Below are 18,562 nucleotides of genomic sequence, written 5' to 3'. Positions count from 1 at the left end.
AAAGACACCCACTGATGTTCAACCCTGGTCATTCTGAACTCATTACATGGATCTAGACCTGACAAGAACTGAATCAACCCCTGATCATAACACTGCCCCCACAGGCTTGGACTGTAGGCACTAGGCATGATCGGTAATCACTTCATCCATCACTCTGGAACAGGGTCAGTCTGGACTCATCAGACCACATGACCTTTTTCTGTTGAAACACAGTCCAGTCATTATGCTTTTAGTCAAACTAATGGTTGTTTCAGCAACAAGAAGCTAAACACTCCATCAATTACAGTTAAAGAACATTTAGCAGCAGAAACATATTCATCACTGAAGTAATTATACAATGGGAGGATCTTAATGTGTTTGGTTCTTTAAATCAAGGTTGCAGCTTTCTTTTTGGCCAGGATGTGTCTATTTGGTAATTCCAATGGGGAATGAAACCCATTTCTAGTCCATTGTAAAACCAGCTACAGAAGACAAACATCAGGTCACTGTAATCAAACATTATAACATGGATAAACATTTAAGTGAAGGACATGACTGTTGATACTTCCTGTTGTTGATATTAGGATGAATACCTGTAAATCAACCAAACCAAATGTGTAACGTTATGTGAATATATAAACCAAACTGGCTTCATTTTATATATTCAGTTAATTCATTCATTCATTATCTGAACCCACTTCATCCTCATTAGGGTCGTGGGGGGTGCTGGAGCCTATCCCAGCTACTTATGGGCAAAGGCGGGGTAAACCCTGGACATGTCACCAGTTCATCTCAGGGCTGACATATAGAGACAAACAACCACTCTCACATTCACACCTATGGGCAATTTAGATTAACCAATTAACCAATCAGTGCATGTCTTTGGATGGTGGGAGGAAGCCGGAGTACCCACGCAAACACCCCCATCGACTAGTGTTGGAATTGAACCCAGGACCTTTTTGCTGTGCAAGTGCTATCCACTACATCACTGTGTCGTCAGTCAAACTGACTTAAAAACTAAAAAGTTACTAAAATGTCAGGCTAAATTGCCACATTGCCACACAAACAGCACCAATAATCAGTAACCAGGATACTAGTGCATATCATGTTCAGAGGGGCATGAGAGAACAAGGTATTATGTTGTGGATTCATTTCACTAAACAGCAAGAAAAAAAGCAGATTTTTTTTGTTTTTAATTTTTGTCTGGCTTGCAATTTTGAAGCGGTTTAACAACATAACACCGATCTTATTATATTTGGTATACCACTCCACTCCAGGATGTGAAGTAAAGCTTGACAGAGTGTGATTAATAACATGTCTCAAAAATACTGTGGGCATGTCTCATAATCCCTGTTGTTAGAGAATGGTTTGAATGTGCTTAGGACAGTGAAATAGGAGCCACGTGCAACGCAAAGTGGTGTATTTTTAATACAACATAAAGCTAATTGCTGTGAAGAAGTAATTCAAGGTTGACAGTGTTCCTGGCAGTCTGCTGTTCCTTTGAGACATCAAAAATAACTTTTCTTCAAGGCTCATTCCTCCCCTTTGTTCTCCCTAATACGCCACTTTCCTCATGAATAGAAGCATTAATTGCTATGTGCAGACTTTTTAAAGTTTCTTTATTTTAATCACTCCTCCAGGTTAAATAACTATCATGTGATGCACTTACCTCGTAGTCCACCTCCATGGAGTGCCCTTCGCCTCCGGTGTGGAAGCGGTGTGTGTGGGAGTCCACTGTGAGGTTCACCTGCTTGTTGAAGCGCTCTATAAGGACTGAGTGCCAGTGCTGATCGTCCAGCAGGCTACCCACTGTGACGGGAACACGGCGGCTGCTGAACCTCAGCCTGCTGTCATCTGGAGGAGACAGACAAAACAGCAGGGACACGGTGAAATGAGCAGCTGCACATCAGACACAGTAAACCTGTAAATGTGTGAAGACAGCGAGTGAGGGCCCAGGTGTGGACAGAACGCAAAGCGGCCTGTAAACATGTACACAATTACCCACCGTCCAGCAGGATGATATAGAGTAAACTGTCAGACAAAAACAGGTGAGAGCACATGGAGGTAGGTGCACTGCTGAAATCTTTATTCACACAATGAATCACTGTCAAGAGGAAAGCACTCATCATAGAACTATAATCATTCATCCTATCAGTTATTTACCAATTCAATACATCTAACATTAAACTAAATACTTCCAATGATTGATTTTTGTCTTATCCTTTTGTATATAATGATACACTATAGGTGGAAAACAGTAATATAGTATGTTAAGGCTGAGTGATACAGCAGTTTTAACCCTCTAGGATCCAAGCAGCAGCCAGAAACCAAAAGCATCTACTGGTCTAAAATGTGCAATAACTACGAAACTACTAACCTTATGAATACATGCAAATAAGTCAGGTGAAATGCAGTGAACCTGCCTTTCATTGTCATACATATGACCCATTTGAATGTTCAGAGGCTCAGTAGTGAACGTGGTAAGACTGGTAACTTCTCTAACATTGACTCACCAATAAAACCTATGTAGTTTGACAAGTGACAGTGGTTGTACACACTTGTTTTTACATTTAATTACCCCCGCCAAGGAGGTTATGTTTTTGCCGGCGTTGGTCTGTCTGTCTGTCTGTCTGTCTGTCTGTCCGTGTAGTAGATAACTCAAAAAGTTATGGACAGATTTGGATGAAAATTTCAAGAAATGTTGATACTGGCACAAGGAACAAATGATTAAATTTTGGTGGTGATCAGGGGGTGGGGTGGGGGGTGGGGGGCACTGATCTGCCTTGGCGGATGTCTGCGCTCTCTGAGTGCTTTTTTAGTTAAATTAGAGATTTTGCTGAAAAAGTCACTTTTTCTTCAGTTTTCTCTGCCTCAATATAATAACCTTTTAATCTACTTTGAGCCTCAACAAACATCTACATGATCAGTACATTAAATGAAGAAAAATACCTGATTTTCATCCAGAATACAGAGGATATTTATTAAATGGGAAAGGTTAAATGTAGAAGAAAAATCATTTGAATCTGGATCTGCTGTTGTGGTCCTGCTTCATCGTCGTCACTCATTTATCCATATAGCTGTGATAGTGTTTATTATACAGGGTGGGGAAGCAAAATTTACAATATTTTGAGGCAGGGATTGAAAGACAGTGTATGACCAATGACCAGTTTATTGAAAGTCATGAGAATTTATTTGCCACAAGAAAACTGACATAATAGAAAATGTTTTTATTCTACGTGTCCTCCTTCTTTCTCAATAACTGCCTTCACACGCTTCCTGAAACTTGCGCAAGTGTTCCTCAAATATTCTTGTGACAACTTCTCCCATTCTTCTTTAATAGTATCTTCCAGACTTTCTCGTAATAGTTTTGCTCATAGTCATTCTCTTCTTTACATTATAAACAATCTTTATGGACACTCCGACTATTTTTGAAACCTCCTTTGGTGTGACGAGTGCATTCAGCAAATCACACACTCTGACGTTTGCTTTCCTGATTACTCATATGGGCAAAAGTTTCTGAAAAGGTATGGATAATAGTGTTAGGTATGATTATGACATCAATATATGTTTGGTTTCAAAACAATTGACGTAGTGGCTGCTGAGAAAAAACAACTAAATGTTCATTGTAAATTTTGCTTCCCCACCCTGTATAGTTACATAGATGGTAGAGGTTTCTATTACTGGTACTAACAGATGCAGTAGTAGTATATCCACTGGTAATACTTGTATCTGTAGTCGTAGTATTAACAGTTATGGACATTTGTTCTAGTTATTGGTAATTCTACTAACACCAGCTGTTCTAGTTTTTAACATTTTTAATTCAGTTTGTTGTGCATCCATGTATCTCCCCCTATTTCCCCCCTTCTTCCCCAATCTCTCTCTCTCTCTTTCTTAAACCCTCTCTCTGCAACCCCAGAGTCAGGATCTGCTCCACGTTTCTGGCTGCTAAAAGGAAGTTTATCCTCACCGCTGTCACCAAGTGTTTTCTCCTGGAGGGTCTGTTGGGTTTCTGTAAATTGGCTTAGTAGTCTGGTTTGGACCAGCTCTAAATGTAAAGTGTCATGAGAGAACTTTTGTTATGATTTGGCGCAATGTAAATAAATTTGATTGACTGATTTGGATGTCACCACAAAAATAGCTCCAGGTCTTTAAGGGTTAACACTGGAAAAGGTGACATAGGCTTTGGCTATGTTGACTCAGTATGAAAAGAACTAATGTCTATCACAGAGAAAAAGTAAACACAACACCCACAAAGTGACACATGCAGGTAGATTTTCTGCTTGTAAATCTCTGAAAGCAGACACATCTGCTTCTGTCCTGTCACACAGACACGCACACATGCACACACACACACACACACACACACACACACACATATAGACACACACAGACAGGATTTCATTGTGCATTCAGGTGCAACTCCTCAACTCATGAAATCCACATGACAGACAGTACACCTCATCACTTCTTAAATCTATACTCTATTGGCAACAGACATTTACGTCTGTGCTGTGGCAACATGATACATATGAATTATCTGTGCAAAGCTTGCACGCCCACGACAGTGTGTACCATGAAGCGTTGAGGTCCAACACCTATATCAACTCCCTTAAACATCACTGATGTATGTGTGTGTTGGATGGTCTGCCTTGTCCAGTTTCTGACACAAATATCAGCATGTTTTTTATAGGTCAATTTTAAGTCATATTCCACCATACTTTTAAGTCTACACCTGTCAAAAAAGTATATGTAGTTACTGATACAGATACTGATACAGATCTCAGTCCCAGGATTTAGTGTAACTGCACAGCCAAGTCCGCAGTATTCATTTTCCATTATTGAACTGATGGGTGTTTTAAGAGTTCTATGGGCGGAGCTAAATCTATCTGCTGTCTTGTTTCAAAGTATGGGAATGGTCCCATGTGGGGGTGTCGCTACCCGATCGGTTCCGGAAGTACCAGATCGGTTCTACGGGTTCCACGCACATGCAAAGCCATCATGTTTTTCTGTTTTTTTCGACAGTTAAGAAATATTTAAGACGGACGGTTTGAGAAAGCACTGTCACTACCAGATCGGTCCAGGAAACTAATAATTAATTAATAATAACAATAATAATTATCATTATACTATTCATACTTTATTTATACTACTCTAGGAGAAGTATTATTATTACACAATCATAATCATCAGCAAGAATGAAAAGTGTTTGATCCAGGGTTCAAATTATATTTTTTCAATCTTTCATTCAGCATTCACTCTACATTCAGCTTCACTGTAGCTTTGTAGTTCTTGTTTAAACTAATTTATTTGAGCTTAGAGAAAACCACGTAATTCATGTTGGTTTAAGTTCATATTAAAAGGATGCATTAGTTATTTATTTTTCAGATATTTCACTTAATTATTAATAGTCAAAGAGAGTAATAACAAAGCTGATAATTATTAATATAAAATACTTTTAAGTTATTTCAGGAAGTGCTTTTACTTTGAAGTCTGTCAAAACAGGAAGTACCATTACATGGTAATTGTGCTGTATCGACTATTTTTTGTCTAATCTGTAGACATGTAAAATAACTTTTATATGTTTTTCTAATTTCTTGATTTCTTAATTAAATGACGTTATTTCCATATTTAGAATGCTTTTGAAGATTGGTTTAGTGTGCTGTAAACTGAAACGTTGGAACGCAAATTGTGACATAGTTTCACGCATTCGGGTGACCTAGCTGGGACTGATCTGGTACGTCCGGAACTGATCAGGTCGTAACGGGGGGTACGTCACAGAAGATGTTGGGTGTGAACATTAGCCAAACTGATCTACATGTTCTATCCTGTTACATTTATATGCTGTTATATTTACCTTTTTTCTCTCTGCTCTCAGGTCTAACAAACTTCTGTAGGTTGATTATAAACACAGTGTAAATGGGTCAGGTCAAGGGAACACACACATCAGTGGGAAAAATCAAAGCTTCTCTAATCCTATTCTGTATGTACTCACTTGTTAGCGTATTACTGTGATGTAATATATATGCTTGTATTAAAAAATATCTGACTTGTTTTCTGAACACATTGGTCCTTACATCAGAATAAGATCAAGAACTGAAACCGTGTCACTATGCCCACTGAAACCATTGTGATGGCCCTGACCAGTGGTTTGCCTGGTTACTGTTTGTTGTGTCGTTGTTCCAGAGGACTGGCTCCATCTGGTGCTACCTTGGAGTACGTGGTCTGGTGACTCGGAGGTGTGGCTGACTGAAGATTGCCAACGAGCCACACCAGCTTGGAAAGGCATATAAGCCAGGCTTCCTCTGCTTGCTCCCTCTCTCTCTCTTTCTCCCTGGGCCACAATGCTTCACAACTGTCAGCCATAGTTTGGCCCCTTGTCTTTCTAAAATAAAGAATATTCATTTTTTTGAAGGCGAGACAACCGTGTGGTCTCTCCCATGTGCTGCTGTGGTCTAAACAAGCTGGCCATAACACCATGTTACTTTAAATCAGTCTAATGCCGCGTTTCTACTTCCTGGAACTGGCTCGACTCGGCTCGGCTTGACTCAACTCAGGTACCAAGTCCTATTCCTGGAGACCGTTTCCATTACAGGATACTACCGACTTTAGAGTACCTGCAGGACGTCATAGCAATGCGGTGCATTACTTCCGTGTCGTCTGCTCAGAGAGTTGCTGATAAACTCGCTTGTTGCGTGTTGTCTCGTCAAGCTCATGCAAAATTTTACGTCTGAACCTCCTCGACAAACCATGGTGTAGTTTTGCTGGCTGTCATCATGTGGATTAACCTACCGCTATATTTACTGTCAACTTCCGCATCTGTTTTTTATGAAACGGCGGGTCACAGAGATGACTCTCTGACCAATCAGTGGTCTACAGTGCTTATACATCATGTTTTAGTATCTGTTCCCTCGTCCTGGAACCTCGGCAGAGGTGATACCAAAAAATTAGTACCTGGTATCAGATTCCAGGTCCTTTTTCGTAATGGAAACACAAAAAGGCCAAGTTGAGTCGAGTCGAGCCGGTACCACATAGTGGAAACGCAGCATAAATGAGTCTTAAAGTTTCCGATATAATTTCCTAAATTTTGACGTCAATGCAGCTTAATATAATATTTAACACATCACAGGCAAATTTAGATGAATTTCCTGTGGGAACCGCGTGTTAAGAACTTTGGTGTAAACCTTGTCAAAATCTGTGACATTTCAAAGAAACCGTGTTACTGAGCACATTTTAAAATATTTTTTTGTCAAAAATTTTATTTTACGCAATCATTATCCTTACTATGTATAAGTACTTACAAATACCTACTGAAATATGTAACACGCATTGATATATATATGTACAAAGTTAGAGCCCATTGAGCACGAAACATGTCACCGTGTCAACACTTGACCTGACCCAAATATGTAAATGATAATGTAATAATAATGTAAACAGGAAAATATTTAGTTTTAATTCTATATTTATATGAATGCCAAATTTCTTATTTTTATCTTTATATTTAATTTTTCAATTGTTTGTGGTTTTTTCTACCTGTCTTTTTCTCTCCACTCGCTCGTTATATGTTACTGCTGTTAACTGTGAAATTTTAACATAATGGGAATATCTTATCTTATCTTATCTTAGAGTTTAGCAGTAGTAATGCTAATGGTCCATGATGCTATCTATGCTCTGTGCACACTATAAACACTATTAAACTGTTAAAATAAAAATTGCACATATTGCACATTTTGTAACATATTGCAAATATACACTGTATATTCATATTTACATTTTATATTTTATATTATATTTTAAATATTTTATGTATATTTTTTCTTCTAAAGCTATGCACAGTTAGCACAGGGGTACTTGTTGCATTTCCATTTCACTGTGTGTGTACCTGTACATCTACATGTGACAAATAAAGATCTTGAATCTTGAAACACTTATTAATAGTATTTATTTTTACTCTGAGAATGTTAAAAGTACTTTTCCAAATTTGTAAAGTCTGCTGTAAAAGTCGGCACTGAATTTGGAAAAAAACAAACAAAACAAAACAGCATTTAAACCTGCTGCTCGAAAGACATTATAAAATGACCCGAAACTTAAGGAGTTGGTTTCATTAGACACTTTCAAAATGACTTTGAGGGCATTCTATGTGTCAAGTTTTGAGGATGAAGGGAGGATTCAGATCCAGATCCAGATGCTGATGTGATGGTAATTCATAAGTGAGACTAATGAGTGGGCGAAGAGACACAAGGACAGGAAATAATCTGACAAGGACACACAAAGAGGCAACTTAAAAAAAACACAGGAAACAAACTGGAAACCACGATACTATCAAGCTGTAGATGTGATGCCCGATTCACTGCAATAATGATGACTCTTGATGAACAGTAGTTGATTATATGTGATTATTCTACCCTCAGTGTAAAAAAAAAAGGTTGAAAATAATCCTTTCTTTCTCATTTTAATGCATTTTATTCAATGATTATTGAACCAGGAAATAAATACATATCATTAGCCTCATAGCATAATTGCCTAAGTGTTTCTTTTTTTTTTTTTTTTTTCAGGTCATAGCCAACGATGAAAAATGACGCAGTAGTGTTAGGAGAGTGATCTTTATGCAGATATCGCAATTTGGGCAAAAATATGACTTAGGCAATTATGTTATGAGGCTAATGATACGTATTTATTTCCTGGTTAAATAATCATTAAATAAAACACATTAAAATGGGAAAGATCATATTATTTCCAACATTTATTCTTACACTCAGGGGATCTAAATACCTCTGCCTCCTAATATTTTAAGGAAGAAGTTATAAAACTTTTTCACCTCAAGACCTGAAAGATAAATTTGATGTCTTCCTGGAACCCAAACGGTAAAAAAATACATTATGAATTGCCATAACATCGACATTTTTGCTGATTCCTCCTCGGTCGTAACAATGTTGAATAAATCCAGTTTTCTGTCTGATTTACACAGAATGCTGAAATGTCAAGCGTGGCTGACAAAGTAACACCATAATCGTTTCTAACACTGACAACTAATGTGAGTTGCCTACCAGCACAATGCAGCATATATCTGTGGGTCTGTGTGGAGCTGAGACTGATCAGAGGTGTCTCAAAACTCCATGTGCAAATGGAATCTGATCTGTGCAAGTAGAAAATGAATAATCTGTACACTTAATAATAACATCTATTCAGGTTTTGACATACAAATCACAAAATTGTTATGTATTTTACTCCAAAAACTGTCCAATAAAATCAGGTTCAGGCCCATTTTGAGTCCTGACCCTACATTTAGGAGACACAGTCCTGAGGTATATGTGATAAGTCATCTTTCTAGGATTTCTAGGAAGCATTATCAAAATTGTTATTGTGGTGAACATTGATGGATATGGGAATTAAATCATATCATGTCAGTGATGTCACTAATCATTATTCCACTGGACATCTGCATAAAACTTAAATGATATTTACTAAATGTTGAAAAAACAGAAGTGAGTAATGTCAGTTTTTCCATTAAATCACAAATGTGATATTTGTTTATTTATTATTGCAAGATGACACGAGAAGTCATGCCATAAACATGGCGACGAATGTAAATATCATGTTGATTTACAGATATATTCCTTATGATATATTACCCCTGTATCCCACACTAAATTAAAAAATGATTCAGTTTCCTGGTGTATCCACACATACTGTGCCATGTTTCTTTTAAAACTCTTCTTCATTGCTTTTTGTAATGTCCGTCAAAATCAGTTTTTTTTTTATTCACATGACTCTTGTTGCGGAAAAAGGTCTTTCCATTGCAGGTTTGCGTGATATACCATTTGCGCTACACCTGAAAAACCCCTCTTGCCAGTGCAAAAACTTTTCATCGAAAAACAAGAGTTTTGGTGAAATTGTTGATGAAGTTGAAGTTGTTGTTTTTCCATTAGGTAAAGTTATATTCGAGGGTCAATGGAAAAGCGACTAATGACACTCAGCCTTGAAGTGTCTCGTCCTAATATGTCCTCATGACAAGAAGCAGCACAAACAGACTCATCAGATGTGTGTGGAATGAAACCTGTTATAAAACATCTGAAAATTAATGCAAAAAGGTTCATTGACGTTACACTAAATACTACCTTTTTGCTTTATAGAATCTGTTTTTTCCTTTAAACCACAGGTATCAAACATGCGGCTGGGGGGCCAAATCCGGCCCGCCAAAGGGTCAAATCCAGCCCGTAGGATGAATAACACTGAAGATATTAACAATCAGTGATGTAAAAATCATTTTAATTCAGGTTCCACATACAGACCAATTAGATCTCAATTGGGTAATATCAGTAAAATAGTATCATAATAACCTATAAATAATGAAAACTGCATATATTGTATATGTATATGTATTGTATATGTATTTTATCTTTGTTTTAGTGAAAAAAAGTTAAATTACATGAAAATGTTTGCATTAATAAACTACTCTTTCACAAAAAATGTGAATAACCTGAAAAAATATGAACAACCTGAAATGTCTTAAGAGAAGTAAATGCAATTTTACCAATATTCTGCCTGTTACTAAATGTTTTGTGTATTTGTAATTGTAATGTAAGTTGTAATGCACATGTGTAAATGATAAACTAAGGCAGAATATTGTTAAAATTGCACTTGTTTTTCTTAAGACATTTCAAGTTGTTCATGTTATTCAGATTTTTAAGGAAATGTTGTAGATTTAAACATCATGATAATGTAATTTTACTTTTTTCACTGTTATTATTTTACTGGTCCGGCCCACTTGAGATCATATTGGGGTGAATGTGGCCCCTGAACTAAAATGAGTTTGACACCCCTGCTTTAAACGTTTGTTTTTGCTACTGTACATATTTCACATATATCGAAATTGCGTCGCAACACAGAGACTGAGAATGTGTGGTCTTTAGAACTTTGCAAAACCAACAATCCTAATGTTTGCCTTGGACTATTGTACTGTCCTGTAGAAAAATCTGGATAAATAAATGAGTAAGTAGTGAAAATAACGTATTGTAAAACATGAAGTCTCAGTTTGTGGTCCCAACAGATAATGGTGTCAAGGCATTTCCCAGTGTGACACAAACAGAGAAAAGTGGCTGCATCAGAGCCAGTGCATCATCAAATGTGTTAATTTGATCAGATATAGGGGAATTAATTCTACTAATAGTTATAAAAATGCTCATAGCTGGATTTGGATTATCAACATGACAGTGTTTCCCTCACATACAGCTCAGGTATATCAACAGACAGTAAAATATGTAGAGGGAGCGTTTTTGGGATGTTTACTTTTGCCAAGGAGATTGTAAAGTGCACCCTGACGTAGTCTAATATGACCTACCATAGCCTTAAAATAAAAAATATGACAGCAGGCAGTGACATGATCTTAAATAGCGAAATATCTTGCATCTCCTTCCTCACAGCTTTTAGTTTATGAGCAGAGCATTGCTCTATCACTCAGCTGAGGTGACATCTGTGTTACCAAAGAGGCATGTCTTCAGCACAGACACCCCCAGCACCCATTCATGGAAAAACACAAGGAAACTCACAAGAATAGGTGTTTAAGGGGGGTGACAACATGTGCTGGTGGCTAATTAATGCCTGAAGAGGATTTTTTCTACAGATAAACTAATCTCTGTGAATGTCTTCATTTGGTGTGAAACCCTGGTCAAGATACAGTGATAGGTAAGTTTGTGTGAAAGTGTTACCTGTGTTAAATGTAGACGTGGAAAGGTGTAGACACACATATAATGTGCCGCCTGAATGCAAAACAACACGAAAGCTTTGACATTCACAGACTTTGACAGGTAACGGAGAGCAGAGGCTTTTATGATTACACTTTGGATCATTTTTATCAAAGTGACTTTTGCCACAGTACTGTGGGACTAACTTTCTCATGTGTCTATTACCACAGCACCAATCAGCGCCCTCATTATATCCTGTGTAGACTGGTAACCTGTCACCTGTCATCCTGCTGCCACAGTACTGTGGCAATAATCATCGCACATGCCATGTGCCTATCCGGTAACACGAAAAGGCTAGGGTACCAGTTACTGGAAGCTGGTTTGTGCTTATATTCACACTTTCAGTTTCAGCATGCAGGCAAACAACACGAAACATGGTGACTGTTTTGTCTCATGAGGAATTTGCCGGGGTTTTTGATGACTATAAATCAGCCACTGGGACAACGTTCAGAGGGCAGAAATTGGATCATTTGATTGGCTCTGTGGCAACAGACAAACCGATATTTCATGCCACAGTATTGTGGCAGTAGCCATTGCCAATTTTTATAGCTTTCTGATGAAGAAATTTGTACTCTGCTGAAGAGCCCACTTAGAGCTCAGACTCCAAAATACTCTCTACAACTTTGTATCCACTCTCTGGAGTGAATATTTAATTGCTGTGTTCAGAGAAAGACCGAGGTGTAGCTGACCTAAGTTGAGGTAGAGGTCCAGTCTTCCTCGGTGAAGCTCCAGTGTAATGTAATCTCCTCTCTGTCCCTCTCCATGCAGCAGCACACCTTCAGCCTGATGGCTCTTGAACCTCAGAGAGATCACGTCCTTCACTGTCGACATGGACTTCTGGTTGAACCGATACAGCAGGGAGCTTCTGCCGTCAAAGTCTGCCACGTAAGACTCTGGAAAATACACAGTGTGTTAGAAAAGCTCTGATACTGCAGAAGATGAAGGAGGAGGAGGAGAAGAAGAACAATTCAAACAAAAATCAATGAACTATTCAATTAACCATCAAACCAAATAAAAGCATGTCATTTGATACCAAAGTGTGCCTTAATTCACTAAGTTGTAGTTTATTTCAGCAAAAGCTTGACCGCAGTTGATTAAAAGTTTGACCATGGGACATTAACACAGGGCTCCATTCAATGACCCTGATAATCAATGATTTTGCTCCTCTGAGAAAAATAACTTGATTAAATAAATCAGGTACACTGATTCCACATTTTCATGATTCTGTGTTATACACAAGTCAATATACTTTATGACCATTAGCAGCATATACAAATGTTAATTTTAGAAATTCAATATGATCCCATTTCAGATGGCTTTCAATGCCTGAAAGAAAAAAAAAATGGTACAGTCGAAAGTTTTTCAATGTTTAAATGTCTAAGTGACGATCAGCTAGTTGAGGACATGATAAGAGCAAATGAATGGATGGGTTGGAGAATGTCACTCATAATTAATTTCCTCCCCGTGCACCTTTTCCATCACGTTTGAGTGATGTAGGTGATGAGCACGGTGAACGATTTCATCAATTTCGAGCCAAGCTGATAGAAACAGCTACGTGGGTTTGTTTAAAATGGACTTGATGCTCATATCATTAAGTACGATAGATAGATAGATAGATAGATAGATAGATAGATAGATAGATAGATAGATAGATAGATAGATAGATAGATAGATAGATAGATAGATAGATAGATAGATAGATAGATAGATAGATAGATAGATAGATAGATAGATAGATAGATAGATAGAAAGAATAAGTCAGTAAAATAAGTTATCAATTTAAACAGGACCTTTCAATATATGGAAATAAATTAACCAAAAAAGAAAAAAAAACTAATGTCACACAAATGTATAACTATGTCAAATCTGCAATAAAAGACATTTGTTAAAATCTTCATATGCTTGAGGATTTTCATTTAACCCATAAACACCCAGTGTTAGTTTTGTGGCAGTCCGCAAATACATTTTTGTCTCTATTTAACCTTTCTGAAGTGACTTCTCACCATTTATTATAATATTATCCTCCGTATTTTGCATTTTTCACTGTAAATCACATTTTCCTAAATTTTATTTCCTATATTTAATGTAGATGTTCATGAAAATTCTGAGAAAATTCAAAGTTTATTCCATCAAAACAGAAAACTGAAGAAAAAGTGTCTTTTTCAGCAAAGATATCAATAAGTGAATGTAAAAACAACTGTATCCATTCACTGTCATTTATTAAACTCCATGGGTTTTACTAGTGAATCAATGTTGTAGAAGATGATGGAGCCTCTGAATGTCCAAATGGGTCATATCTGATAACCATGAAAAGATGACAAACTGCATTTTACATGAATTATTTACATGTATTGATAGGATTAATGCTTCAACAGGTACTAAATAGTTTAGTTCAGTAGATGGTTTGGGTTGCCGGTGGAGGTTTGGGTCTTTATGGGTTCAGATGTGGAAAAACCATGTCTTAGTTAATTGAGATCAGAGGTTTTTCCACAAGTAGCAGATGAAAGGTTTTTCTTTATTGACCAGTGGGATCTTAGTGGCTGAGCAGGGACATGGCCGGATAAGAGGTTGGATAAACAGTTTGGTGCCAGACAATTTAAGCCCCTTCACGTAAACAGTAATGTCTTAAAATCAACACAATACAGAATCAGAAACCAATGCAAGATGGTAAGAACAGGACTGATGTGGTCAGATTTCCTTGTACTGGTGATGAGTTGAGCTGTAGTATTTTGGGCTACTACATACAGGCTCCAGCCCAGGGTCAGACCTGCATACAGTAAATTACAGCAATCAAGATGAGAGTGAATAAAAGCATCTCTGAAAATCAGAGGAAAACATAAATGAAAATAACTTGAGCTGCAGGAGACATGATTTGACAGCATTCTTAGGTTGGCCCCCATCTGAAGCATTACAGTGGAAAATGATCCTCTGATTCCTAGCAGTCGTATGACGTTAGAAGACAAAGGTAGTGTGTTACATTTAAATAGTGCCAAAAATGTGGGAGGAAAGTAAAGACATGAATGAACAACAACAAAAATAATAGAAGGCACATGTGTATATATATGTGTGTGTGTGTGTGTGTGTGTAAATATATATATATATATATATATATATTTTTTTTTTTTTTTTTTTTTAGTTGTTTTTGTCCTCTCTACTCAAGTATGCAATGCCAGCAAACAACCATTCTCCTTCTTATTTCCTTAATTCATCTCAATAAATACATTAATACTAAACTAAACTAAACTGAACTAAACCAATGGGAAGAACCCTTTATAAGGCACTCATAGAAATACTCCGAAATTCAAAAATTTCAACCATAGTGTGCTATTAGAAGGCCATAATTTTATTACTTTGGTGAAATTTTTAAAAATGTGTTATTGTCATGTAGAAAATCAAGGTCAGTAAAATTACCATATTTGGTTCCTTGCATGTAAGTGGCAAAAAAAAAAAATCCAAGAAGTATATATATACATACATATATATATATATATATATATATATATATATATATATATATATATATATATATATATTTATACAAGAAAAATAACACTAGAACATCACTTTTAGAGCATTACAACAACATAAGTCCTGATCCAGACACTTCACGGTACCTAACAAAGCAGGTACACTCACTGTTCATGCAGAGGTGGACCTTACAGACCCTGTAGACCAGTGGTCCCCAACCTTTTTTGTACTACGGACCGGTTTCATTCATGAAAATTTTCCACGGACCAGGTAGAGGCGCGGAGGTGCCAATAACAAAAACCTTTGTCAGTTCAGAGCATGTGATCTGAAACACTTACACTGTATATCAGGCAATTACATTCATTCTACTGTAGAATATCAACTCACCCTAATGCAGAATCAGTCGGAACCCTGGACTTGTTTCCCTGCAACTAGAGGGCCCTATCTGGGGGTGATGGGAGACAAACAGTCCAACTGTGTTCCGTAGAGCCAGTCTACTCTGGATTCCATTGGAAATGGAAAAAGGACTTTCAGGGCTTTTGTGACGATATCTGCATATTCTGCTTTGACTTTAATCCAGAATGCACAGAGGTTTGAAGTTGTTTCAAACATGGACTGATGTGCCGGAGCAGTTTTGAGGCGCTTGTGTGTCACCTGTTGCGATGAACCTGTAACTTAGGCAGGAATTATGATATTTCCTTATAAATGCAGCTTTCTGTTTGCAGGCAGTCTGACCCTTCTGCAGCCTCATCGTTTCCTCGTTTCTTCCCGAAAAAGTTCTCCAGTGAATTTTGTTTTTGGCTCATTTCTTTAGCTTGTGTTACGACTGATTCATGAGCGGTTGTGAGGTGAGGGCGTAAACTGTCGCTTTTCAAAATAAAATCTCCGCAAGACTAATGGAAAAAATTGCTTTAATATTAACCAATATTTTTTTTCTTTGCGGCCCGGTACCAAATAATCCACAGACGGGTACCTGTCTGGGGACCAGGGGTTGGGGACCGCTGCTGTAGACCACATTGGACCTGAGATTGCTCCTTCACTGTAACTGTTGCTGTCACTGTCTTGTAATGTGTGCAGAAATGACTAAAAATAGTCACTTGCCTGATAAAGGGTTAAAGCATTAATTGTACATATCCCTGTGCCAATTAATCATCAACTAAAATATCATTGTTGTGACCGCCCTATAGAGGTATTTCCAATCCAGATATAGGATCTACATAGTTTGTGTGATATAAGCTGTTTCTTCTCTTAACCCCGACTTATTTCTACTTCTGTGTTTGCAGGTGCTCAACTCGACAAGTTCTCCTGCACCATGGTGTAAAAACCACCAGTGGTCCACTTAACAATTGTGTAGAAGACCTGTTATTACTTTTGCTCGGCTCACATTTTGATTCTTATTTGGACATCTGTGCGTTTTGTTAAGCCAGGGAGGAAAACCTATGATTGTAGTGTTTTAGAACAAGTCTGTTATTGTTGTTCAAACTCACTGAGGGAATAAAGGTAGCTTTTATTTAATACGAGCTGTTTTAACAGAAAGTTTAATCAAACCACTCGAACGAGGAAATGCTGGGGAGAGTTCAGTTTACATGCGCATTAACCCATAAAGACCCAAACATCCACCGTCAACCAAAACCAGCTACTGATCTAAACTGTTTAATTCCTGTTGATCCACAAATCCTATCAATACATGTAAATAATTGGTGTAAAATGCAGTTTGTCATCTTTTCATGGTCATCAGATATGACCCATTTGGACGTTCGGAGGCTCCGTAGTGAACATGAAAACACCATCATCTTCTACAACATTGATTCACCAGCAAAACCTATGGAGTTTGACAAATGACAGTGGATGGAGACAATTGCTTTTATGCTCAGTTAATGATATATTTTACTGGAAAAAGTCCCTTTTTCTTCAGTTTTCTCCATTTATTTATTTTTCTTTTAATATTTTATTTTCAGTTTTATATATGCAATGTGTACAAACATGTCAGTATACCTAGAGTATAGAGAAATAACAAAAAACAAGGTGAGAAGGATAACCTCCTTCCAAAAAAAAACAACAGTCAGTGTGCAAGGTCACTACAGACAATTACATTAAGTACTTGGTGTAACAGATGTACCAATATGATCTAAATATGGCTGCTAAATTTTCAAAAAAGTGTTATATTGTAGTTTTGTCCGTTTCTGATATAATAACCCTCTACTTTGATCTGAGCTTTTATGAACATCTACATGATCAGTGAATGAAATATAGGAAAATACCTAATTCTCACTGAAAAACCACAAAATGCAGAGGACAATATCATAAAACATGATGATAAATCACTTAAGAAAAATTAAATATAGAGGAAAAAACTATTTTAGAACTGCCACATAAGTAGCGCTGGGTCTTTATGGGTTAAATCATTTTAATTAAAAAAAAATCCCTTCCATATTTCATATGTGTTTCTATTCCTGTTCAATACTTCCTCATTATGCATAGTGTTTTGGAATCGTTTTAGGACAGTCAAAGTGGACTGAAAATGTTTTTATCAGATGAGAATATTCAGGGCTACATTCAGAAAAGAATGGATTGTGTTCACCAAGTGCAGATATTATCCACTCCATTTTAAGGGCTTATTCATAAAAGATTCTGGGCTATTGATATTCTGGAGTAAACACACCTATAATGTGTCCATGATATTCCACATCTATGACACAATGTTCTGAAATCCCCATTAAAACAGACTGGTCGCAAACATGTTTTCTTTTTAATTAATTTGGCCTTTGTAATGTTTTTTTTACTGCTGTTAATGTTGTGGTTCTCTGCATGTATGTAGGACCTCAGAAGCATTTGTCCTGATTTTCTGCCTGGTGTCAGAGCATCTATGAACTCCAAAAGAGACTGTGTACTTTTACAAAGAGCACAGACGTGGTAACTTCATCTAAAGCAGATCAGTCAGGATCTGAAGAACATGAATGTTTTGTTTTCTGCAGCTGTTATGTGAGATAATAAGAATATAATATGTGATACAGCAGTCTTATCATCAGTGCTTTTTATATCGAAGTGCCTGAAACTCAAAATAGTCATACTTGAGCCCTCTAATGTTTGACTTTAGATTTCATGCTTGACATTATTAAATATTAATTCAATATCAATAAAGTGTCATAAACTCATAAACTAAACCAAAAACATTTGGAGAAACTGAGACATTCATATGAAAAGCAGATGAGACAAAGGTGAGTTTGTGCATATTTGCTAACTGCAGGTGTTAATGGCTCCAGCTTAACTGTGTGTAGTAATTTGTGCTGGCCTTTTGTCAATTAGATGTTTATAGGACAAGGCTTATTTGCATAAAAAGGGACAGTTTTGCACTGTTAAAATGAATATTC

The 18,562-nt window shown here is 37.0% G+C and overlaps 1 protein-coding gene across 1 annotated transcript in view; it reads right to left on the bottom strand.

The window, feature by feature from the left end:
• LOC115412764 (contactin-associated protein-like 5) overlaps positions 1–18,562 on the bottom strand; it is a 308,387-nt gene that overhangs the window by 142,291 nt on the left and 147,534 nt on the right. Inside the window, exons 5-6 of the mRNA XM_030125412.1 lie at positions 12,413–12,616; positions 1,649–1,833 (exon numbers count right to left, since the gene is read on the bottom strand). Of these exons, the coding sequence (XP_029981272.1) occupies positions 1,649–1,833; positions 12,413–12,616 (389 nt within the window). The remainder of the gene's footprint in view (positions 1–1,648; positions 1,834–12,412; positions 12,617–18,562) is intronic.

Source organism: Sphaeramia orbicularis, chromosome 21 (assembly GCF_902148855.1).
Source record: "Sphaeramia orbicularis chromosome 21, fSphaOr1.1, whole genome shotgun sequence".
Lineage (NCBI taxonomy): Eukaryota > Metazoa > Chordata > Actinopteri > Kurtiformes > Apogonidae > Sphaeramia > Sphaeramia orbicularis.
This window is presented reverse-complemented; position numbering and strand designations above follow the sequence as displayed.